At 43.7% G+C, this 24,830-nt stretch overlaps 1 protein-coding gene across 3 annotated transcripts in view; it reads left to right on the top strand.

Moving 5' to 3' along the window:
• Nucleotides 1-24,830, top strand: part of LOC147461766 (putative serine protease EDA2) — a 113,953-nt gene that overhangs the window by 5,175 nt on the left and 83,948 nt on the right. For all 3 annotated transcript variants that reach the window (XR_015187637.1, XM_086509224.1, XM_086509225.1), the window contains exons 2-4: nt 19,551-19,676; nt 19,763-19,918; nt 22,433-22,615. Coding sequence is in view for 2 of the 3 variants with exons in the window: in XM_086509224.1 (XP_086365350.1) it covers nt 19,551-19,676; nt 19,763-19,918; nt 22,433-22,615 (465 nt within the window). In the remaining variant the exon portion in view is untranslated. The remainder of the gene's footprint in view (nt 1-19,550; nt 19,677-19,762; nt 19,919-22,432; nt 22,616-24,830) is intronic.

The raw sequence follows: 24,830 nt of genomic DNA, 5'->3' as shown, positions 1-24,830 counted from the left end.
GACGATCCAGGCTAGGCTGAAAACGCCAGAGCTTGCGGGTCCGCGAGGATGGGATCTCCAAAAACGCCAAGGTGCTTGAGGGGGTACTGCTGAGAAGTTGCCTTTTGAGCGGGAAGCTCCTGCTGCCTCTTCTGCCAGAAAGTGCTAACTTGGGTTTGCTTATATATAAACTTAGCAAAATTGCCCTACCTACTTTTGTTGGAAAGTCACTTAAAAATAATAAGTGAAAATAACCAAAAATAGGAAAATAGGCTAAATACATTGGAAAATTCCCCTAACTGATGGTAATGGATTCTGATGGGAATTCCGATGATCATGCTATGTGCAACCGGAGGATATGCATCTATGCTAAGTGACTGGGCATGCACGGTTTACGAATAGACTCACAAAAGTGCCAGATCACTGCTAATCTAAACTGAATGGACTGACTGAACCCTGCTATGGTGTAGCTTGTCCACAGACACATAGGGTTGGGATGTGTCACGTGACAACACAGTAGAGAGTGTATTACTTAGTGTGCAATGGAAAAGATAGATAGCCCTAGAGTGATGGGCGTATATAAAATGCACGGGGAAAAAATCTCCTAGTGAGGAAAAAATGCCTTGGCGGTCCCAAGTGTGTTCACACACATCACTACCACATGTATATGGTGATAAATCCCCCTTTGGAGTGATGCGGTGAACGAGAGCTGGCACATAAGAGTATAGGGAAGTGCCATGCCTTGAGGACATGATTATTCCACAAAGGGGAGTAAGTCCAAAGCTTTGCGGAAAGCTTCGTACTTCTCACGAGACAATGCTTTTGTGAAAAGATCTGCAAGGGTGTCTTGTGTTGGCACATAAGCCAAGCTGATCTCTCCTGCTGAGAGAGAGCCTGCTGTCCCTGACATAGTGGTAATGCACCTCAATGTGCTTTGTGTGAGCATGAAAAAGTGGGTTCCTCGCAACTGCCAATGCGCTCTGATTGTCAATGTAGATAGTGTTGTCAGTGTCTTGTCCAACACCCAAATCAGCCATAAGGCGTCTGAGCCATACACACTCAACTGTAGCTGTGAAGACTGCCCTGTACTCAGTGTCACAACTAGAAGTAGCCACAGTAGGTTGCTTCTTGCTCAACCATGAGATACATGAACTGCTGAGCTTGAAATAAAAACCACTTGTGGACACTTGCGTGTCAAAACAACTAGCCCAATTTGAGTTCGAAAAAGCATGTAAGTTTGGCGGCAATGATCCCCCCTTGGGATAAAACAAGCCAAGACGTAAAGTGCCACTCAAGTAGCGAAAAATCCTTTTGACAGCCTGCCCGGCACCGCACTTCAACGACACACGTCCCATGGCACCAAACGACATCCTAGACGGGTGGAAGGACTTCCATGAATGAAATTATAGCTAACATTTTTTGTTTTTCAATAGAGAAATTTACACTAAAAAGTAGACAAGGCTTGAAAATAACATCTTTCCAACCACTCGAGAAACGTTTAATTGGAAAAATTTAGAGGTATATTGATTAAATTCGAGCATTTTAAATGTATTTACCACAAAAATTACATTGAAATCATGTACCTTTAATTGGAAAAATTTAGAGGTATATTGATTAAATTCGAGCATTTTAAATGTATTTACCACAAAAATTACATTGAAATCATGTACCTTTAACTTTTTATTTGGAAGATTGATTTCAAACTTAACTTTTTGCAAGTAGGAATCAGGATTACATTGAACCTGATGTGTTACTAGCACGGTCAACGTAAATGGGAAGGGTTCATGTTTCATGATGGCGAGCATGAGCATAAGTGACCTCGAGCAGCAAGCTTGGAGCCTTGGAGTTGGAGTCTGGACTTTGGGTGGCTCCTTTTGCTAGCGTGGATATCGAGTGAGTTGGCCAGGATGGCATCAAGCAAACTTGAGGACATAGCAGCGAGCACCCCTTGTCAGTATGGAGTGAGTGCTCGAAATGTTACATCAAGCGACGGAATCAACAAGTGTGGAGAGTTTGCCTTCAATGCTTTTGTATAGTGTTGTGCAGACCATGGCATCCAGCGTGAGCTTGCAAATACTAGATTGCCCTCAAAGACGGAAGTAGCGGACCTGAAGAATAGGATTGTGGTGAAGATGGCTCGAACTATACTTGAGCATCGGGATCTACCCAAGTCTTTGTGCCGTGTGGGTCAAGGCCATTACTACAGTTGTTCATTCCCTCAACCGGTCTTCTACGATTTTGTTTCTTGACAAAGTCCAATTGAGGCTTAGTTTGGTAGAATGCCCAATTTCTCCCATTTCCAGGTTTTTGGGTGCGATGCTTGTGTATATGTTTAGAAGAAGTAGAGAGAGAAGTGTGACTCCGGATGATTCTTGTCGGCTACAACTCTCTTTCCAACGGCTATATACTTTAGATAAGGAAGGTGATCATGGTTGGCCGTGATGTAGTCTTCGACGAGCATGTTCCTTTTAGGGGGGGACTTCAAGTCCTAGGTCTTCCCCTTTATCCCTGGATTTGCCTCTTCTTGGTGACTTGATGATGATTGTTCACCCTATGTGATGAACCCTCTTCCCCAGTTCTTGTCCCTTAAGACTTGAGATTTTGATGTGCGGTCTTCCCTCTGCCTATGCTGATGCAGTGGACGATGTTTCTCATTAGAGTGTTGATAATGAGGAGGAGAAGCCAATTGCTCCCAGTGGTGGGGGCAAACCTATCAAGTTACCACAGTGGCTGTTGGATACTTTGAGAGATGCTACGATTTTCAATTTCCCCAGATTGGCGTACTTTGGGTACTGTGAGGCAATCTTGATGATTGCAGAAAGTTGAGATAGATACAACTCTTTTTACGGTATGGGCAACTTACCAGAATAACCTTGAAATTCGGGGAAAATCCCCAAATTGTAACAGACTTGGACACTCCAAGTCGAGAATCTACCACGACAACACAAATAAACACTTCAAAACAGTTTACAGTTCACAATTGATTCGACACTGGCCCGGTGGAGTTCCGTGCCTAGAGATATTGGCCCCAAAGAGTGGCGCCCCTTTCGATATTTCTTTTTGTAGTAATCTGTGTTCAAAGTACAAGAGTGCGGGCAAGCGCTCACACTCAGACTCTGCGTCCAAATGCTCTGAGTTGTGAGAGGCGTGCTCACATATTTAAAGATTACAAGGGATGCTAAAAGCAGATCCCAAAAGCTGTTAAACTCAAAAGCTCTTCATAAAGCTAAAAGAGGTTTCTCTCTCATGTGATACTTGGCCACAAATAAAGCCAGCCTAAAAAATTAAAGCTCTTTTCTCTTTCTATCTCCTTGCGTAGTCAATAAAGTAGCCAAAAGCTTTACGTAGAATTTCAGCCAGCATTTGCGTAGCAAAAAGCAGCAAAAATCTGTCCGCATTTTCCGCCGCTTTTTACGGGTTGCCACGTCAGCCAGTACGGATCCTGCCACGTCAGCCTCAGCTTGCCACGTCAACGTCAGCCTGCCATTTAGCGGGAGTAGGCTACAGAGAGTGTTTGTGTGTGTTGTGGGCACGACACATCACCAGTTTGTGACATACCCCCCTCCCTTGAAAGCATTGTATTCGCCCTCGATTACGCCTGCAAAACAGACAAGCCATAAACTATCTTAGCAGACACTGACTGTTAGTAGTGACGCACTAAGAACACACATATAGCACATGTACCAATCGAGAGTCACATCACAGGACATCACATGACATTCAACATTCGTTCGGATCTTAGACCATGATTTATTGGCAATGCAATTAGCAATCGCATCTAGATCCACTCAGGACCTCATCGATACCCGATTGACTAACCCCTATTGCAACCATGTCTATTCGAGATCATTCAGACCAAAATGTTGCAATCATTTCGTCTATCAGTTCTTGCACTTAAAAACAAGTCAAGAACAAATCAATTTCATATTCAGGAATTCCATTTCATAAAGTCATACAGCAGAATACTGTCAGCTCTCAGTATCCTTGAAGCTCAAAGAGACATCAGTGACTCTAGTATTCAAGGTGAGTCAAAAATCAATCACTTCTCTCAAAATTGGGCGCCCTAGCTGGGATGAGTCTAACAATTTGCTCTGGAGCCGCCATGTGTTCGGTATCCCCTTTTGAGTTAAATTTCTAGTACCCACCAACTTATAAGTGTTGTGCGGGGCCTAAATGACTTTGAACCGAACTTAGCCAACCTTTTACTACTCAGATTTTAGGTCCCAACGTCTGCGAATGTCGAAGCTGGACTGACCTCCAGGGACCGTTGCACAGGGAGAAGTGTGCACCAAAAAAGGCGGCTGCAGGTGGGGCTGTCCCTCTCGAGCCACACGGCTCGTAGCGAAAGCACTACCAAGAGAATGCCTCGCGACAGAAGCGTGTCCAGTATCCTGCGTCTGAGGAGGAGTGGCGGAAGGGTTGGGAGACGAGGCTGTGGGTCCCATCGGGGAGAGAGGAGGGGCGGGAGGCGAAGGTGGAGGTTTTGGGGGGAGGCGGGGGAGGCGGGGGAGCAGCGTCTCAGGGAGGAGGAGGCGGTGGTGGAGAAACTGAAGTGGACGGGTCCTCCTCAGGCAGGTCCGGCTGAAGGGGGTCAAAACGGTCCCCAGTCGGAACCCAGAGTTGTTGAGGTGCAGAAGGTCGGCCACCAAAGAGAGCAGTGGGGCGAGCCCTCTCCTGTCGGCGGCGGCCAGGCACCTGTTGCCAACCATCAGCTGGTTGATCACTGGTCTCTGTCGATGTACAAGCCTGTGCGTTCTGTGTATCTGGCTGCTTGGCATGCTCAGCCTTGGGAGGTTGCGCATGCTCTGTGGGTCGAGGGCTCCTGCGAGGACAGGCCTTTGCCATATGGCCCATCTTTCTGCAAATGAAACACTGGTTCGGGAGACCCGAATACTCCACACTCTGTCTGATCCATCCCCCACTCACCCTAGGCAGTAGTACCACCTTGGGGAGTGAGTGCGTGTCACGAACGAGAACCCGCACAGTAGGTAAACCTGCGGCCTTGGTCACAACTGAAGCTGCCGTGCGTGGAGACTCCAGAACTGTCTCGAACATGGAACCAATCCTGGGTAGGAGGGGAAGGTACTCTCGCCTCAAGCCTGGGAAACGGACCGAAATCAACAAGTTTGCCGCCTCCTCGAGCACATCTGTAGTAGGGTCAAAACCGTGATGCCAACGTCGGAAGTAAGCTCAGGCTTCTCTAATGCCGAGCGGGCTCATCAAAATCACCTTGGTCGTCATATTTGCAGACTCGAACTCGACCTGGTAGTACCCTCTCCCGGGGATCTGGACATCGGTGATATTGCCCACATCGGAGAGAAGACGGGCCTGTAGGAAATCCCGAACCTCGCCCCGACTGGGTCGAGTGCTAATAATCTTACAGATAACCGAAGTGGCTTGCAAGCGCTCCAATTCGGCCATCAAGCTCGCTTGCTCTTCTGGCGAGAGAGCAAGTCGAAGGGTCGGCTCTGTGGTGTCGGGCGAGGGGGCTTCAGTGGAGTCCCTCAGAGGTGGAGCAGAAGCCGTCATTCTGTGTCTGCTGCTGAGTCAAGGAAGGCGAAAGTGACGCGAAGCTCCCAGAAGGCTGCAAGGATAGACCTCTGCGAGCTAAGAAAAGAGGTTGGAGGGGGGGAAGGGGGGGGATGTATGCGGGAACGTAAGGGGCGGGTGGGCAGGCTGAGGCACAGAGGATGGGTGAAGGCGAGAGAGCGGGGGGGGGGGGGGGGGCTGAGGGCTGAGGTGTGCGCTGGGCTGGCTGTGCGCTGGCAGGTAGCGCAGAGTGCACGGTAGGGCAGTGCGAGAGCGGGTTGGGGGGGGGGGGGGGGGGGGGGGGGGGGGGGGAGGGAGAGAGCGATGGCGATGGCGAGGGGCTGCAGGAAAGTGCGCAGGGGAAGGGGCGAAGGCAACGGCAGCGAGCCAAAAGCGATTTCTTTTAAACTTTAGTGTCTCTGTTTTCTATTCCAAGTTCAAGTGTTTACTGTAAGAGAAGAAAGAGATGGTGCTTTCAATATCGATTCAATAAATGAATGAAAAAATTACCCACCCTATGATCTCTTGAGATGTGATGTCACGATTGTGACTATGTTGCAATATTACATCTACTCCTAGCTGCCGATACGCGAAGTGCCATGCCAAGGAGGACCCCTGCGCTTGGATGGTCACGACCCTTCGGTCAAGAGACGTGCTTCTTCGCCAAAAGCCACACTCCTTCGACAGCTGGTCACACCCCTTTGCTCTACGGGTGCAACTCTTCACCCAATGGTTGCAGCTCTTCGCCGAAAGGATGTGTCTTTACGTTTAAAGTCACGTCTCTTCACCAGGAGACGTGTCTTTTCAATAGTGTCTCTTCATCTCCTATATAAGGAGCCCTTGTATCACACTTTCAAGCAATCAAACACAGAGTCTTCCGAGTCTTGTTTTTGAGTTCAGTTCAAGTTTCTTAAGTCTTGATCATGAGTTTAAGTACTTAATTAAGGATTAGTAACTAGAATCCTCACAGTGGTATCAGAGCAAATTATTTTCTGGGATCCGAAGGTTGTGAGCCTCTCACCCTCGCTACTACCCTCTCCCCCCCTTCCCGGAGTTGCATGGAAGCAGAAGAACGATGGAAAATACACAGCCCAGCATGAGGTAACCTGAAATCTTCTCTTCTAAATAAATAAAACAGAAGACGGAGATGGGTGTTGCGGCATACCGGTTGCAATCCTGGAGTATACCTCTCCATCAGGTGGTGCCTCTTCGCGTGGACGAGTTGCCTCTTTTACCATGAAGAGTCACACCCCCCGGCCCTGGTATGTGCACCTGGCATGTCCCTTCACCGGGCACCCCTTGCGTTGCAGCCCACGCTGGCATTGTTCGACAAATTTTTTCTACGCAAGGCAACACAACAGCGTTATGTATTTATTAAAACCAGCCAGCGCTAGAGTTTTTAAGTGGCCACCCATTAAATTTTTTAAAGGATTTGGCCGGCCGCCCAATAGTTGCAAGTGGGCACCCTCTTGGTACCAAACATAAAAAAAATTGCACACAGGCCAGCGAAATGAGGAACCATCGTGAGAATTTGCTGCCGAATGTTCTTCTGCCAACCTCTAGCGCTGGCCGCCCCTCAGTAAGCATCGTACTCCGCGCGCGATGGCGGACGAATTCCAGGATGCGCCGATTCTGTCACAAGGCGGGCACCACGTGCCAATAGAAAAGAACAGACTGAGCAACTTTAAGCACTTCAAATAACAACTGAACTGAAATGGATGAGAGAGACGACACGCGACACGGAGTGGCGGAATTCCACCCCAGAGAGTATTGGCCCCAAACCTTGGCGCCCCTTTCGGTATTTCTTTATATTGCATCAACACAATACAAGCCGGTACTCAAGACTCTGCACCTTCGTACTGAAGCATGCCAGAGAATGAGCCCTAGCCTCATATTTAAAGACCCTTGGCCTGAAAAGCAGTTATAGTAAAAAGCCTTTAAAACTCAAAAGCTTCTGGTTCAAAAGCAAAGCCAAAAAGCTGCCAGCGTAAATCATGGAAATCCGTACAGCCTGCCATGTCGCAAAACGCAGAAATCTGTCCTTAGGGTTAGGGTTAGGGTTTTTGCAGTTTTAGGGTTTCTGGCAGCAGAATTAGGGTTTGCAGGTTTTAGGGTTAGGGTTTCCAGAATTAGGGTTCAGCAGTTAGGGTTTCTGGCAGAAATTAGGGTTTGCAGGTTTTAGGGTTAGGGTTTCCAGAATTAGGGTTTCAGCAGTTAGGGTTTCTGGCAGAAATTAGGGTTTGCAGGTTTTAGGGTTAGGGTTTCCAGAATTAGGGTTTCAGCAGTTAGGGTTTTTGGCAGAAATTAGGGTTAGGGTTTGTGCTCTCGGTCAACCACGTCATCAGTCTGTGACACTTCTTCTGTTGCTTGTTCCTTTTAGGGTTTAGGCCCCTCGGCTGGTAGCTCTGTTCTTTAGTCGGTCGACACGTCAGCAGTTTGTTGTAGATTCTGTAAATTTCGCATCTAGACGAAGTTCCCGAAGAAGCAGTACCGGCGAATTCCCTCTGAGGATTCGCAGGTGCTCCCGTCATCGAATGTTGAACAACCAGATTTTGCTAAGGGTAAAGGAAAATCAGTGGTCAATACGATTCGTGTCTCAGAGGATACGACTATTCTTATGAAGCATGCTCAATGCAATTCTTCAATTTTAGAGCCTCTCTCAAAGCAAGTTTTGAGTTTTCTTGGAACTATCAATAGTCGCTCCATCAATGTTTTGGTGGACAGTGGATGCTCTAATAATTTCGTCAGCACTCAGATAGTTCAATAGCTTGGTTTGCCAACTCAGAAGACATCTCACTTATATGATGTGTAATTAGCAGATGGATCAATTTTGACTTGTAATCAGACAGTTCAACAGTTGCAGTTTGAGATTCAAAATTATGCAAATCAATTGGATTTTGAAGTCATGCCTTTATCTTATTATGACATGATTCTTGCTCAGCATTGGTTATTTCAATATGATCTAGCGATTAGCTTTCGAGGACATACTATCAATTTGTTCAAAGATGGAATTGTTTACACGGGCTTTATTATGCGGAACGAGTGATTCAAGCCTCACGTGTACTAGTCAAACAACATGATACAGTGGATTATGAAGAGAATATGATTTCCGATGCAGATGCAAAATTTCTAATTGATGCAGAATTTCTAATTGATGAATTTTTAAATGCATTAACTTCTCCTGAAATAATTGCTGAAGACAAAGATGAATTCAAGCAAGAAGTTTTTCCAAGTGGTTCTTCGTTACCAAACAAAGATAAGGACATAGTTGTAGATTCTGAGTCTGAAGATGACTATGCTTTCCTTGATTCTTTGCTCGATGATGATATGCCAATTGCAAGTCATGAAGTGACAGTTTCTGAAGATGATTCTGAAGAATTTTGGGATTTATTATTGGAAGATGATTATACTCTCAAGCCAAAATCCTCTCCAGTGATTTATAAAGTTGAAGTTACCCCATCCGAAGAGTACCTTGAGAAGGTTTCCTCTTCCCCAAATACTTCGTAGTTACTAGAAGATTTTGAACCAAAAGCCTTACATCGCATGAAGAATTTTGAAGATCAACCACTTGTTGCAGTCAACCTAATTAAGCCAAATTCTTCTAAAAACTCTTTGAATAATGCAATGACATGGGATTTAGCAGTCAAAGCAAAAAGGTTTCGCAAGAAGCAAAGGTTCAAGACAAAGGTTTCCGATAACTTAAAGATTGAAGATTTTTTGAAGATTTAATGCTTTTCCAAAGTTCTATCAACATCAGAAGTCATTTCTTTGATAAAGTCAAGGTGGGATCACCAATAGAAAGTATCCGACAGTTGGGCCACATTGCACTTTTGGATGCGGTCCCAATGAGGATAGATGGTCAGATGACCAGTGGGAGCCCAACGGAAGCATCTCCTAAAAATTAGGGAATTGCTATTTTGGGTCGTGAAATGTGTTCGCGTCATTACCTTAGGTATGACCAAGGGAACATTTTATTACTCTGTTGCAAAGTCAACTGATGCACAAGTTGAGAGATTTTTAAGCAGGAAGCCCAATGTGGGGGAATTGCATGCATGAGTGCCAAGTGGCACTTTTTGGTCAATTTACCAAGTTTGGGAGAACAAAACTCGTAACTGACTTTTTGGAGCAGTTTTGGAGGTTGATAATTGTGATTTTCAGCCATTTCTTTGCATTTTTGAGCTTCCCATGACATTACCTTGGACCAAGAAGCTCATTTTCAGCATTGGAAGGCATCAAATGCGTGTTTACAGGGCTGTTTTGCTGCGTTTTCAGCGATACGCAGGTTTTGGCAGCCATGGAAATCTTCCCGTTTTGCATCTATTTGTTCACAGATGCATTACAGGTCAAGGGCAGAAGAGGGGGCACTCGATTTATGCTGGGGGGATATGCTTCATTGAGAACCTGTCATAGGTTAAGAGCTATGGAGTGCTTTCTTTCCCTCTCATGTACACTGTGGTGCTAGGAGTGATGCCCTGCACGCTACACACTGCTCTCTCTCTCTCTCTCTCCCCTACGTGCAGTTATGTGATGCCCCACAAGAGGGCTCTTCATTTGACTGATGTACAGTTGTGTGGGTTCATGCTTTTGTGCTGAGGCAAGAGCCTCCTTGAGCAGGAACAGGGGTAGCTAGCTGCTACTCCAAAGCGGCACCGGTGAGGGTCATAACCTCACCGTATAGGTGTAAATTCAGCGCTGTGTATGCGCAGAAAATTGATTGTTTTTCAGCCATACAGACGCCAGAACCCTTGGGAATAGTGCCCCATTGGCAGAGAACAGCTCGGGGACTGTTTGGGGCTGAAAACAGGGCAAAAACCAGTAAATACAGCGAGTTGAATCTACTGTTTTTGGGCTGGAATCAGAGGGTATACGCCAATGGAAGTGAGTTCTAGCTGGGGAATTGGTTTCGCGCAAGTTTTGGGGTTGTTATGTTGCCGAAATTTGGCCAAATCAAGTGGTATCTAGTTGGATATAGACAAAGGATTCCCATGACTCTACTTTGTAAATTACCCTCTCAAAGTATAAAGAAACACCGAAAGGGGCGCCAATTTTGGGGCCTACAGGTTGTCGGCGTCTGCTCGGGGCATTCTAGCTTCCGAGCCGTGTGTGCGCTTAAGTGTTAATTCCCGTCGCAGGTTTCCTTTGCACGTTCTCTTTGTGTGTGTCTAAAGTAAAGTAAAGAATTTCGGGTGAAAGCCAAAGCCTACTGCCCCATGGGCCGGTTTCATCTCTTCACCAGGAGATGTGTCTTTTCATTTGTCTCTTCGTCTCTTATATAAGGAGCCCTTGTATCACACTTTCGAGCAATCAAACACAGAGTCTTCTGAGTCTTGTTTCTGAGTTCAGTTCAAGTTTCTTAACTCTTAATCATGAGTTTAAGTACTTAATTAAGGATTAGTAACTAGAATTCTCACATGTGACGAAGGAACAAACATAAATTTGATCATTTCATACTTCCATGATAGCCCAAATTCCATGTGAAGTGTAGGGCAAGAGGGTGGTGTGTTCACCACCTGCTTCCACGATAACCCAAATTCCATATGAAGCTTAGGGGAAGAGGGTCGTGAGTTCATGCACGCACGCGCACGCGCACGCACACACACACACACTTTGTCACTTCATCTGGCTTTGTTTGCTTCATTGAAATTTGAGCCACACACACACACACACACACACACACACACTTACACTCGCGCTACTGAATGATCATATGGTTATTGTCTTGTGGGTAATTACCTTGAGTCACTTTTTGCTGTGGATGTCACAAACTGAGGACGTGGCTGCCTAGTGCGCGCACACACACACACACACACCCTGTGGGGGCTGAAATGGTCGCTGGCAGCAAGGACTGACATGGCTGGTTGTACGCGAACGGAGGCAGTGCCACGTGGCAGGTTGTACGGACGACAGAACTGTATAGACGACCAACGGCAGTTTTCTTTTGGCGATGCTTTTCTCTGCGCAAGGCTGGTCACGCTGCTTGCTTTATTTTATGCTTTATCTTGGCTGCGTGGATTCCTACGCAATGACTTAGAGGGAGAGAGAGAGCTTTTAATTTGCTTTATTCTAAGGCTTAAAAGAGCTTGTGAGAGAAAAGTTAAAAGCTTTTGAATTTTCAGTTTTTGGGGGCTCTGCTTTTGGCATCCCATGTAACCTTTAAATAATCGGGCTGGCCTCTCACAACTCAGAGCATCTCGACGTAGAGTCTGAATGTGAGCGCCTGCCCTCACTCTTGTACTTTGAACTTAGATTAATACAAAAAGAAATAGCGAAAGGGGCACCAGTCTTTGGGGCCAATATCTCTAGGCACGGAACTCCGCCGGGCTAGTGTTGAATCAGTTGTGAACGGTGTGAACTGTTTTGAAGTGGTTATTTGGTGCTGTCGTGGTAGATTCTCGACTTGGAGTGTCCAAGTCTATTACAGTGGTATCAGAGCACGACCGATTTCTCTTCTATGGGAAATCCGATTCCAATTTTTCTTTTCCGCAGCACCCATGGCTTCACGCAAGGATCAGTCGACTCCCTCTGCATCCGGAGATGCGGCGAGGGATCACAACGAAGATTCCGGCAAGGAGTATGGCCCGCCTCGGCCTACTTAGGCGGAGCGTCGAGAGATAGAGCGTCGTCAATTGATTGGCGATGCAACAAAGATGATGCTCAATTTTGTGAAGGAGAGAGCTCGCTTTATCAGGGAGGGGAAGTGTTTCGGATACGGGGAACCTGGACATATCTCTGCGAAGTGCCCTAAAAAGGCACAGAAAGAACAACATGACAAGGACGACGAAAGGCCTTAGAGTTCGAGAGCAGCTGAGGAACGTGGAAGAAAAGGCAAGATGAAAAGAGGACTGGTTCGAGATTGTGTGGGTACCGATCCCAACACAATGGACGAGAGTACAGAACTTTGCCGAGCTTGGGGCAAAGTGAAAGACCAAGAGGCTTTGATCTTCTTTGATGGAGGAGCCAAGGCCAACTTCATTTCACCAGAATTGGTGGCGCGGCTCGAGATCACTCCTGATTGGATGGGACCACTTGCGGAGGCTGTTCTAGCGGCACCCGGCAGGGACGTAGCCATTACACTTGTCATTGGCAAACTTCGGTTGCATTGTCAGGGGTATTTGGGGCGTGAGGACTTTTACATAATGCCTTTGGAAGGTTGTGATGTTCTCTTAGGAATTCCCTGGTACCACAAGAACAACGCCGTGGTCGACTATCGGGCGAGGAAAGCGACTTTGACTACAGAGAAGGGCAAAACCATTGTACTTGACATTAAACTGAAGGGCGAGTCTGTCCCTATTGTATCAACTTCGGCCATTTCTAAATTAATGAAATCCAGTCTGTTTGTTTACTCGATTTTCATGAAAGAGTTGAGTGATGAGGATAGGACAAATATGTCTAAACTTGATAAAGAACGCCAAGATTTTCTCCACTCTCACGTTGATTGCTTCTCAGAGGGCCTACCAGGCGAGTTACCACCTGCTCGTCCCGAAGATCATACCATTGATCTGATACCTGGAAGCACACCACCGAACCGGCCACCTTACCGTGTGAGCCGAGCACAGAATGAAGAGGTTATGAACCAAGGAAACTCCTCTTGGAAAAGGGTCTTGTCCAGCCTAGTACTTCACCGTATTGCTCTCCAGTGTTGTTGGTTTTGAAGAAAGACGGATCTTAGAGAATGTGCATCGATTATAGAGCTCTCAACAAAATCACCATCAAGAACAGATTTCCGATTCCTAGGATTGATGATATACTTGACAGATTACAGGGATCCTCGTGTTTTAGCAGGATTGATTTGAAGAGTGGATATCATCAGATCAGAATCGCGCCGGGAGATGTCTACAGGACAGCCTTTCGGACGACTTTTGGGTTATTTGATTTTTTGGTGATGCCTTTTGGCTTAACCAATGCTCTTGCGACATTTAACTGGATGATGGACATGATTTTTCGAGAGTACAGGCTATTTGTTGGCACTTTCTTTGATGATATCATTGTTTTCTCCAAGAATGAGGCAGAACATAGAGTTCATCTTCTTCAGGTCTTTCAGGCATTACGAGATCACAAGTTAGTGATTAATGCAAAGAAAAGTGAATTTTTGCTACTAGAGATACACTTTTTTTGACACATTGTGTCAGCAGCAGGAGTGCAAATGGATCCGGCCAAGATAGAGACTATCCGTGATTGGCCCGATTTGAAGAATGTCCATGAAGTTAGAAGCTTCTTGGCGGATCACTTAGCGAGATTGATTGTGGCCCAGATCTTCAGATTACATGGCATGCCTGAGACGATTGTCTCCGACAGGGACCCTAGATTTACGAGTTTGATTCGGAAGGCAATTTGGGAGAACATTGGCACGCGGTTGCAGTTCTCGTCATCGTTCCACCCGCAGACTGACGGGCAATCCGAGATTGCCAATTCAGTGGTTTTAGATTTATTGAAGTCTTATATCTCAGATCAGAAGACTCAATGGGAAAAGTATCTACCTTTGGTGGAATTTGCCTACAATAACACGATACACTCTTCGACGGGAAAGGCGCCATTTGAGATTGTTGAAGGTGCTGCGAAGGTTCCACCCTTCCTAAGCACGAAAGATAAGATTTTTGAAGCGGATGAGTATACGCGCGACTTAGACACGGCTTTTGCCAAGGTCCGCGAGGCTTTGCAAAAATTTCAAGAACGACAGAAAAAGGATCCCCATCGTCGCGATTTGAAATTGAAGGAGGATGATTGGGTGCTCTTACGTTTTGAGAAGGCATGCCTGAGAAAGAAGAAGGGAAAGGAGAGGCTTTTTTCAAAGCTTAGTATGCAATACTACAGACCTTTCCAGATCTTTGAAAAGATCAATGATGTCTCCTTCCGACTGAAACTGCCTGACACTTGGAGGATTCACAATGCATTCCATGTGAGTCTCTTGAAACCTTTTAAAGGTGATATGCTTGATGATGAGGAGCCTGATGAGCAACCCGAAGTGGAAGAAAACGAGGAGATCCTTGTTCCTGAACAGATTTTGGCACATAAGGACACAAAGAATAAAGGTAAAGTCGGAAGTCAGTTCTTGGTTAAGTTCAAGAACTATCCTGCATTGGATGCGAAGTGGATGGAGGAGGAGGACCTAGCAGATACTCCTCAGATTGTGAAACTTTACCTTGAAGCTTTTGGTTTAGCATAGTCTACTCCAAATGGAACCTCGAATTCAGCTTGGCCGGAGATTTGGTACAGTGGGATGCACAAGAGGGGAGTTACTCCGCTCCTTTATCAACAGATGCCTTGATTTTTGTATATCAAAGTCACTGATGTCTCTTTGAGCTTTAGGGATATTGAGAGCTGATAGTATTCTGCTGTATGACTTTATGAAATGGAATTCTTGAATATGAAACTGATTTGTTCTTGACTTGTTTTTAAGTGCAGGAACTGATAGACGAAATGACTGCAGCATTTTGGTTTAATTGATCTCAAATAGACATTGTTGCAATAGGGGTTAGTCAATCGGGCATTGATGAGGTCCCGACTGGATCTAGATGCGATTGCTAGCTACATTGCCGATAAATCATGGTTTAAGATCCGAATGAATGTTGAATGTCATTTGATGTCCTGTGATGTCGAGTGATGTCCTGTGATGTCGCGTGATGTGACTGTTGATTGGTACATGTGCTAGATGTGTGTTCCTAGTGCGTCGGTACTAACAGTCAGTGTTTGCTAAGACATTTATGGCCTCTGTCTGTTTTGTAGGCGTAATCGAGGCCGATTACAATGCTTTCAAGAGGGGGGTATGTCACAAACTGAGGACGTGGCTGCCCAGTGCACGTGCGCGCGCGCACACACACACCCTGTGGGGGCTGAAATGGTTGTTGGCAGCATGGACTGACGTGGCTGGCTATACCCGAACGGAGGCAGTGCCACGTGGCAGGTTGTACGGACGACAAAACTGTACGGACGACCAACGGCAGTTTTTTTTGGCGATGCTTCTCTCTGCGGAAGGCTGGTTACGTTGCTTGCTTTATTTTATGCTTTATCTTGGTTGCGTGAATTCCTACGCAATGACTTAGAGGGAGAGAGAGAAAGCTTTTGATTTGCTTTATTCTAAGGCTCAAAAGAGCTTGTGAGAGAAAAGTTAAAAGCTTTTGAATTTTCAGTTTTTGGGGGACTCTGCTTTTGGCATCCCATGTAACCTTTAAATAATCGGACTGACCTCTCACAACTCAGTGCATCTGGACGCAGAGTCTGAGTGTGAGCGCCTGCCCGCACTCTTCTACTTTGAACTCAGATTAATACAAAAAGAAATAGCGAAAGGGGCACTAGTCTTTGGGGCCAATATCTCTAGGCACGGAACTCCGCTGGGCTAGTGTTGAATCGATTGTGAACTGTGAAATGTTTTGAAGTGGTTATTTGGTGCTGTTGTGGTAGATTCTCGACTTGGAGTGTCCAAGTCTGCTACAGTGGGTTACTAGCAGGATATTTTCCACAAGTACTCATTTACTCTATATTTAATATATCACTCTTGTGCCTCTGTAGCACTATCACTTTGACCTGACCTTAGTTTTGGCTTGGTTGTGGCTGTGGCTTTGACACTAGTCACTTTTATTTGTGGTATACTAGCTGAAAATTCCCCTGATAATTAGTCGATTCCATACTTAGATACTTTTGTCTCAAGCCTTTAATAGCAATATCAATATGACCTGACCATATCCAATGGAGTGCGACCCACTTGATGCTCTAAATCTCTCATCTCCAGTGGGCCTAACCCCAGCTTGGTCTATCTAAGCTGCCTCAGTTTTTGTACCTAACTACCATGCATCATTCTATAGTAGCTTAAACTATAGTCATTTTTAAGCAATGCTTGATGATACCTCGTCGACTATTAACTTTAAACATATATGGGACTTTCCCTTAACAATTAACTTTTCCCTTGAGTGTGATACCACCCTTCTAAGAGTTTTTACACTTGGCATTTGGTGGCATTATGCTAGACAGAGCATTCATTATGGCCCGCTACCTCATGCCATTCTCTGTGCACCCGTAATACCGCTTGCTGCTCTATTTTGCTTGATGGAGAGATCTATAGCATTTTTTATGTACCCTGCTCCTTTCCCCTCTATGCATAGCATCCTCTGACGCCGCGTGACAGATTGAGACTTTGTACTCGAGTCAGGCCCTGCATATGGGTGATCTCCCATGTACCGAAGCTTTGGTAATACTCACACAACCTAGTGTCACAAATTGCTGACGTGTCAAGCCATTGAAGAACGGAGCTGACTTGCAGATCCTGGCCGAGGGGCCTAAACCCTAAGTGAAGAAGCAGAAGCAGCAGAAGAAGTTTTACCAACTTGCAAAGTCTTGCCAAGTGGCCTATTTTTAAAGAAGATTTCCCACCAACTTATGGGACCCCGTCTGATGGGGCCCAAGTGACAAAGGCATTTAAATAAAGGACCAGCGCACACACAACTGATGACGTGGCTGCAGACGTACGGAATTCTGCAATTCACGCTCACATGCTGACGTGGTAGGCAGTACGAAATTCCGCAATTCATGCTGACATGCGGACGTGGCAGACAATACGAAATTGCGCGTTTTACGCTGGCAACGCCACGTGGCACCTGTATGGATTTTCGCATTTTGCGGGCTGGCAGCTTTTGGACAAGATGCTTTTGGGCTAGTTGCTTTTGAGTTTACTGCTTTTCATGTAATTGCTTTTGATGCCAAGGGCCTTTAAAAATGTGCAGAGGGCTCATTTTCTGGCACGCTTCAGTGAGAAGGTGCAGAGTGTGAGTACCGGCGTTCAAGTAATATAGAGAAATACCGAAAGGGACGCCAAGCTTTGGGGCCAATACTCTCTGAGGTGGAATTTCGCCACTCCGTGTCGCGTGTGCTCTCTCTCTTTCAGCTTCAAGTGTTATTGAAGTGCTAAAAGTCTGTGCAGTCCGTTCTTTTCTATTGGCACATGGTGCCCGTCTTCTGACATCGAGGCTTGCAATGTTGCTGGATTTGTGGAATTTGGAACATTATTCAAGTTGTCCTACTAGATTCCATCCTGAAGGTGCTACCGATGTGCCTTTCTGGTCTCGACATTGCTATGGTGAATAAGTTACCTATTTAACCAAAGGTGAGGGAATTCTCCCCTCACTTAGCCTTAAATGACTGTATTACTTTTTAATATTTGAGAGAGGATCGTGGAGTTTGCCTGGTGTCCCACAATATGGATCTGGTTGATGTTTCACAGGTCGGTGCCGAACTGCCGTTATTGATTCAAGTCGTTCCGACAATTTGTGTCCCTTCCATTCTGACTCAGTAGCAACTCTGAGAGTAAGCCATAGACCAAATTAAAAGGAGTTGCGTTCAAAGTGGTTTTGAAGGAAACTCGATAAACCCAAAGGCAGAATGAAGATGCATTTCCCAGTCTGCTCTGCCCGTGTTATATTCTTTGAATGGTGGTCGCGGCTTTGTTTGCTATCCTGCATGTTTCGATATGGATTTGGTTGAGAAAACTGTTGCTTTGCAGGTTGGGGCCGAGCTGACTCTAATGGTTTCTTAATAACCTTAGCAAATCGTTTTGATTTACTATGCCGAATGATATTTTACAGGTTCCTTTTAAGTCATTGCTTTGTGTCGTATAGTCAAGTGTTAAAGAATCGGGTGAAAGCTAACGTCTACAGCCCTACGGGCTGGTTACATGGTTTCGTTGCAATAGAATTGTACCCTGCTTGGCAATTGCCCTTGGGGAATAAAAGTTTTGTCCAAAAGCTTGTTTAGTGCTATAGAAGGAAGTATGTCTTGTCAGTTGTCAAGCTAACAGCAATTGCTTCTAATGAGTACATGTTGATGCATTTTTAAACTGCTGGTTTATTATGCTTGAAAGCATTCAAGTGTACTAATACTTGGATTATTTTCTTATACTTTTCTTTAATGGTCTCTTTTGATGTGTCTATACTAAGAATATTTATCCGAGTGTTGGTGTTTTTCTATACCTAAACTTCACCATGGGGCTTCTGATATGGATGGCCTTAGTAATACAAGGCTAGGGCAGCTGCCTTTTGCCTGATTATATTGTGATTTCTTAAAAACTGACATAAATGATGTTCTTTATTGATATATCCATGGTTTTAATATTGTGCTTCAACCGTGCTAATGGGGTTGGATGGGGATAAAGATGGCCTATGTGATCCTAGGTTATACAACTATCTAATTCCTGGCTGATGAATGTTTCTTTATTGCCTTCTTGTAACTTTGAACATATTGTAGACCTTTAATAAACCTGGTGATTGAATAATATTTGCATAGTCGTGATTGGAGAATATTTGCATAGACTGGTAATAAGATTAGTGATACTGGACTTACACTTGGGGGATGATTGCTTTGATATTCTCTTTGCATTATGATATGGTTTTACGAAGAATTTTGATCTTTACCTTAGGCTCAAAATCTGGTAATGTCTGCTGGCTTTATCTTGACCTGAAACACATTACTATAGCGGTGCTGATTGATTTGGTATCGGTGATAATTAGCATGTTTAGCCAATGAAAGGATTAGCCTGATAAGTTGTAATTCTCATAGAATCTTTACCTTTTGGTTGATGTATCTGATGTTTTGATGAATGATTATGTCATCTCTGGCACAACATATTGTTAAACTCTTAGGCTATGACGTTTGGTTGAAAGCCTGCTGGCTGTTAGCATACAATTTTACTAACTTTAATGGGAAATTTCAAGTATTTTCAAACCTCTTGTAATTCTATCAATTATTTTGTTGAGAATATAATAGTAGTGGACTTGGAGAGTATGGTTCTGGTTTTGATCTAACTATACCTTACCAGCTGGTTGTTGAAGCTGACAAGACTCATATTTGTCAGAATTTTTTTGGCATTAGAAGCCTGTTTTAACTTTATGAATGAAGCTCTGATTTGACTTTAGTGATATAGGCTATGATTCTTGATATTCTTGTCGAGACTTTACCTTGAAGAAACTGACGTCTGGAATGGGCTTTACATAAAAACCATGGCTTTACATGGACTGATTGAGTGTATGGGTTAATGATATCTCTTGTTGCTTTTACAGGATCGGAGTATGTTTCAGCAGCGGTACTTTGAGTACTTGGAGTTCTTTGATGCCCCTTCTGGACCCGTGTTTTTAAAAATATGTGGAGAGTCTACTTGTGGAGGCATTGCCAATGACTACAGTGCGGTAATTGTTTATCTGCATTATTTTACCTGTTGATTTGAACAATGTTTGGAAAAGCTCAAGTCAGTGAGATTGTAAACATGCTGCAGGTCTTAGCCAAAAAATTCAAAGCAGCATTAGTGAGTCTTGAGCATCGTTACTATGGAGAAAGCACACCTTTTCCTAAGCTGAAAACCAAGAAATTGCGGTACTTGACAACCAATCAAGCCTTGTTCGATTTGGCTTCTTTTCGTGATTACTATCAGGTTGTGCCTGCTGCCATTGCTCCAAGTATTGAATTCTTTTAATATGAAATAATAGACTTGCTGAAGTTGTCTAGTGTGTAAGACACGAACCCAATGGAGGATGCATCTGCTTTTGTCTATGTCTACTGTTCGGTTGTTTTCATGCTATTTGTACATATATTCGAAGTTTGCATGGCTGAACACAGTACAGTATGAAAACAGGTTTGAACTTGCCTCTTGATAATGGCAATTTGCATTCTATCATATACAGCTGCAATTGTTATCAGTATTATCACACTGTAATAGAGCATGGTAATTGTGTGACAAATCTAGCATTTGCTTCCAGTAGAGACGTGCAAGAAGACGAGGTATGAAAAACTTGTTCCATTTTCTTCCATGGGACACTTTGAAACTTTCATATTTGTTTCCAATTTATCCTATTGTAGAGTGACAAAATGTTTTAGAGACATTTAAAGCTTTTGGAAGAAATTGCCCCGGTTCTATCTTCCAGGCAAATGCTTTATCTCCCATTTTAGTTTCTTTATCCCTTTTTCCTGGTTTTAACCCCTCCAGACTGGAATTATCCCCTGCTTGACCCAAACATGATAAAGACTTACCCTCCATTTTTTTGTCACATGGGTGCTTTTACACAGATGGTGCTACTTACTGGCAATATGGCATAAAGAGAGATTACTTAAAGTCCTCAAAGGGGAAAAGTTCAATTCCTTTCTAAATTGACTTATTTGCATTCCAATTAGACTAGATTTGTATAATCTTCAGCTCTCTGACCCAAAGTGTTCGTAACCTTGACATCATTCTACTTTGATTTTTGCTTGGCTTGTGTAAATTTAAAACTAAAATAGAATTGTTGTTAGGAAATTGATATTAAGCTGTGCATGATTTTGAAATTTACCATAGTAGCTCTGAACTAAAATTATTTTGGCCAATATGTTAGTATAATTGAGGACTGGAATTGACTTATGCATGTAATTAGTAATTATAGCACAAATTATCTCAACATCTTTCTAGTTACTTTAGGCTAGGAAAATTGTCTGTAAATCAAAGGAAAAACTCATGTAAACTTTGTAAAAAATTCCAAGTGATATAGTGTTCTGATAATTATCCCAGAATACTTAATATTGAAGGGAAAATTATCAAAATTTACCAAAATACCCCTGTATTTTGCGGAAGGTGCAAAATACTCTTAAGTGTAAAAATTTTCAGAACACTATTATGTCAATTATGGATTCCTCCAATTTTCACATAGTTTTCTCTTTTGAATAGTAGAGTTCTATCTTAGTGTTTTTTGCAAAAAATTCTTCCAAGTAGCTCACAAATAGTGGGATTTTTTTCTACAAACAAAGCAGTGCTTCATCTAATTAGCCCTCTATATCCTATTTTTTCACCTTCCATTGAAGGAGAATCATATCTCCTATGAAAAGGTGCAAAACACAATGTCTTGAGCGATCTGTGAGATTGACAAGGGGGATTTGGGAAAATCAAAGGGCATTTGGGAACTTGCTGCAAAATTTGCCAAATATGAGGAACTTTCAAAATTTGAGGGGTATTTTATTCATTTCCACAAATTTAGGAGTATTTTGGTAATTTTCCCTTGTTTGAAAACTTGCGTTTTTAAGAAAAATATAATTTATATTTTTTAGAGATTTATGACATTATTTAGAGATCAAGTATAATTTGTGTATTATTTTATACCATAGCATTATATTAGTGATAAGGTATATTTTGTGTATTATTTTATACCATGCCATTTATATATTGGAGCTATTACTGGTTTTTAACATTGACGTACTAGGGATTATCGGGAGATAATGGCTGTCTATAAGACATGGTCTCCTGCAATGCTATAGATGACTTGGGTTGATTGTAAGATTCAGATTATGTTAGTTTGTCTTTGACTTGATAGATACAAGGGTAACAGTTCATGGGAGCGTTATGGCTGGATATCTGTTCCCGACAATACATATGGTCTACCCCTCTTTTGGCTACCTAGCTACAATGAATTCTGCTGTTGGGCTGCGGTGTGAACCAAGACTTTCAGTGAGCTTACCTGTATATTTGCCTTCAAGGCTATCCCTTGGGGTATTTCATTCTAGATTGTTGTATTCATTGGTAGGGTGGACTGTTCTCTACTTGTGTGGTTTGTTTTAAAAATTATGAGACAGTGGGTAGAACTGCAACTGTTTTGGTCAAATGAACTTTAAAGTTATGTTTACTGTATGGTGCTTTTGAGACAACAACAAAGCTATTTTCTATCAGAGTTAGATTGATGGTCATCGTATTCTGCGCTGGGGATTACCTGCACTATTTGAACTGGGTTAGATACTCAGAATATGGTTTATAATACTCGGAACGTACTATAGCTGGATGGATTTTATGGCATACATGGTAACTTACTGGGAATTTCAAAGAAACCTTCACATTTGCAGATAAGATATGTGTTGGGAACAAATCATTACACTATGGACTGGCTTCACGAGTTCCTTTTGAACTTCTATTTAATGTATTGACATGTAGGGTTTGCTGAGGACCAGATTTAATCTACCAGAGTTAGAAAACCCGTGGATTGTTTTTGGGGTGTCTTACTCTGGAGCATTGAGTGCGTGGTTCCAACTCAAATTTCCACATCTGTCCCGTGGCAGTCTTGCAAGCTCTGGTGTTGTGGAGGCCATTTTCAATTACACAGCATTTGATGAACAGGTAGTATTTTGAAAGTCCAGTTTCTTTTTGGGTTTGCCTCTACTTGTATAGGGCTATAGTTGCAAGAATATTCTTAGTAATGTAACGTCCTTTCTCAATAACAATTTAGGATAGTTGTTTACAAGACATTATCATTTATTGCTAACTTTTCTAAAGGGAGTTGTATGGAAAGCTTTTCAAACTATTTTTAAAGTGGTTTTGGTACTCAATCTTCACTTCGTAAGTGAGGTTCGTAGGAGGACTGTTTACATTCTTTACCGCGTGTTTTACACATTCTAGATGCTACTGAAGAATGTGATAAATGCATGCGAGTGTGTGCACCGTTACCCGTATCTTGGAGAATGTGCCCGCACGGTTTTCAATTTATGGAAGATGTCTGCCTGGTACTTGTGTGTGCATGCTCGTGCGGGCGTGGGTATGCGTGCATGTGAGATCTATTTTGTCTATTTGTGAGAATGGACACAAACTATTTCTGACCAAGGGTGATTAGGAGACTAGGACTCTCTTGTACAATGTGATTTTCTCTCTTTTACTGGGAGAAAAGCAAGATGTTTACATGCTATAGGAAAGAAAAAATGTTATGCAATTAAGTGACCTATTTTGAGGGACGGCATGTCAAGTTCTGTATCTGCTAGTCAAAGGCACCACCTTTAAAAATGTATTGGAGGGGGTGTATCTATAAGGAGAGAACAGAAAAAGAAAGATCGTATCAATGTCTTTCCTCTTGTGTCAAGCTAATGCTGAAGAATGGATATACATAAGTTGGCCAAAACATGACCAACCACACTAGTGTGGTAATTTCTCAGTTTCATGACCAACCACACTAGTGTGGTAATTACTCAGCTCCATGAATTCCTTCAACTTCAAGATGGTTACGAGGGTGTGATTACATTTGTGCAAGTAGGGATATTAAAGTTCTTGTACATGCATCAAGTGCTCTGCTATTAGCCCTTCATCAGTAGAAACCTTCCCCCTCTTCATTCTGTCCATTATGATGCTCTTCTTAAAGGTAATGGAAACCTATGGTCTTTGTTTTTCAAAAGCGGAAGCTTTGCTGTATGTGATATAAACTGCTAGATTTTGACCCAAAGTGGCACACTTATTGAAAATATGGCTCTACAAGTGCACGTGAAGATGGAGAAGATGAATGAGAAGCTCAAGAGAACACAATAGAAGAAGTGGTTTTATGGAGTATGCTAACACAAAGATAATGCTTCTCTTGAGTGATGGGTGTATATACAAGCTGGGGGGAAAGAACATTCTAACGAGAGAAAAAAGTGCCCTGTTTGTCCTTAGTATGTTCACACACATCATTGCCATAATATGGTAACAAATCTCCCCTTCGGAGTTATATCGTGAACATGAGCTGGCTTTGTTTATAGGGAAGTGCGAGACTCTATATGATTAGTCCAAAGCTTCAAACTTCTTATGAGGTAGAGCCTTCAAGAAAAAATCAGCAGGGTTGTCGTGCGTAGGCATGTAAGCCTAGAGTCTCTCTGTGACATAATGATAATGCACATCGATGTTCTCTGTGCGAGCATGGAACACGAGTGTCCTCTCAATGGCCAAAGCACTTTGACTGTCGTTATAGATCGTGGTGGAGTATCATCGTCCAACACTCAAATCACTCAAAAGGTGTTTGAGCCAAAGCCACTCACAGTAAGTGTGGAAGCTTCCTTATGCAACTAGAAGTGGCCATTGTAGGCTGCTTCTGGGTAATAATATGGGGGCTAATGAGGTGCACAGTGGGGAAAGTTGACAATGGTGATCATCCCATGAGCTCTCTCATGGGTCTCTGCAGTATGGCCTCAATGTACTCCATGGTCAGCTCTTGGGGGGGGGGGGGGGGGGGGGGGGGGTTGATGTCGCTCAATGATGCTCTGTAGCCTCTGATTTAGACCTTGTCTATGGTGTGAAGATCCTTGCATCCTCGGGTTCGTCAGTGGCCAAGTTGGATGGCTCGATCAAGAAGATTGTCCCAATGAGGGTGTGACTGGGTAACCTGTGGTGGGCCATCCCGAGTAGTCCCTCTGTAAAAAGTAGTGATTTGGCTCTGTATGGATCCTCTATGTGTAGGTCCTTTGCTCCGAAGGGTAGTCTCTTTGAGTCTACGGATCTCCAGCAAGAAGAGACCTAGGCACCTCTAATTATAGTAATCCATGATGCGGGATAAGGGGCCAAAGCCCTCTCTGAATAAGCAATGAAAATGCCCACG

Source organism: Adiantum capillus-veneris, chromosome 3, assembly GCF_014529385.1.
Source record: "Adiantum capillus-veneris isolate H3 chromosome 3, ASM1452938v2, whole genome shotgun sequence".
Lineage (NCBI taxonomy): Eukaryota > Viridiplantae > Streptophyta > Polypodiopsida > Polypodiales > Pteridaceae > Adiantum > Adiantum capillus-veneris.
Note: the sequence above shows the minus strand (reverse complement) of the source record. Positions and strands in the feature narration are given on the sequence as shown.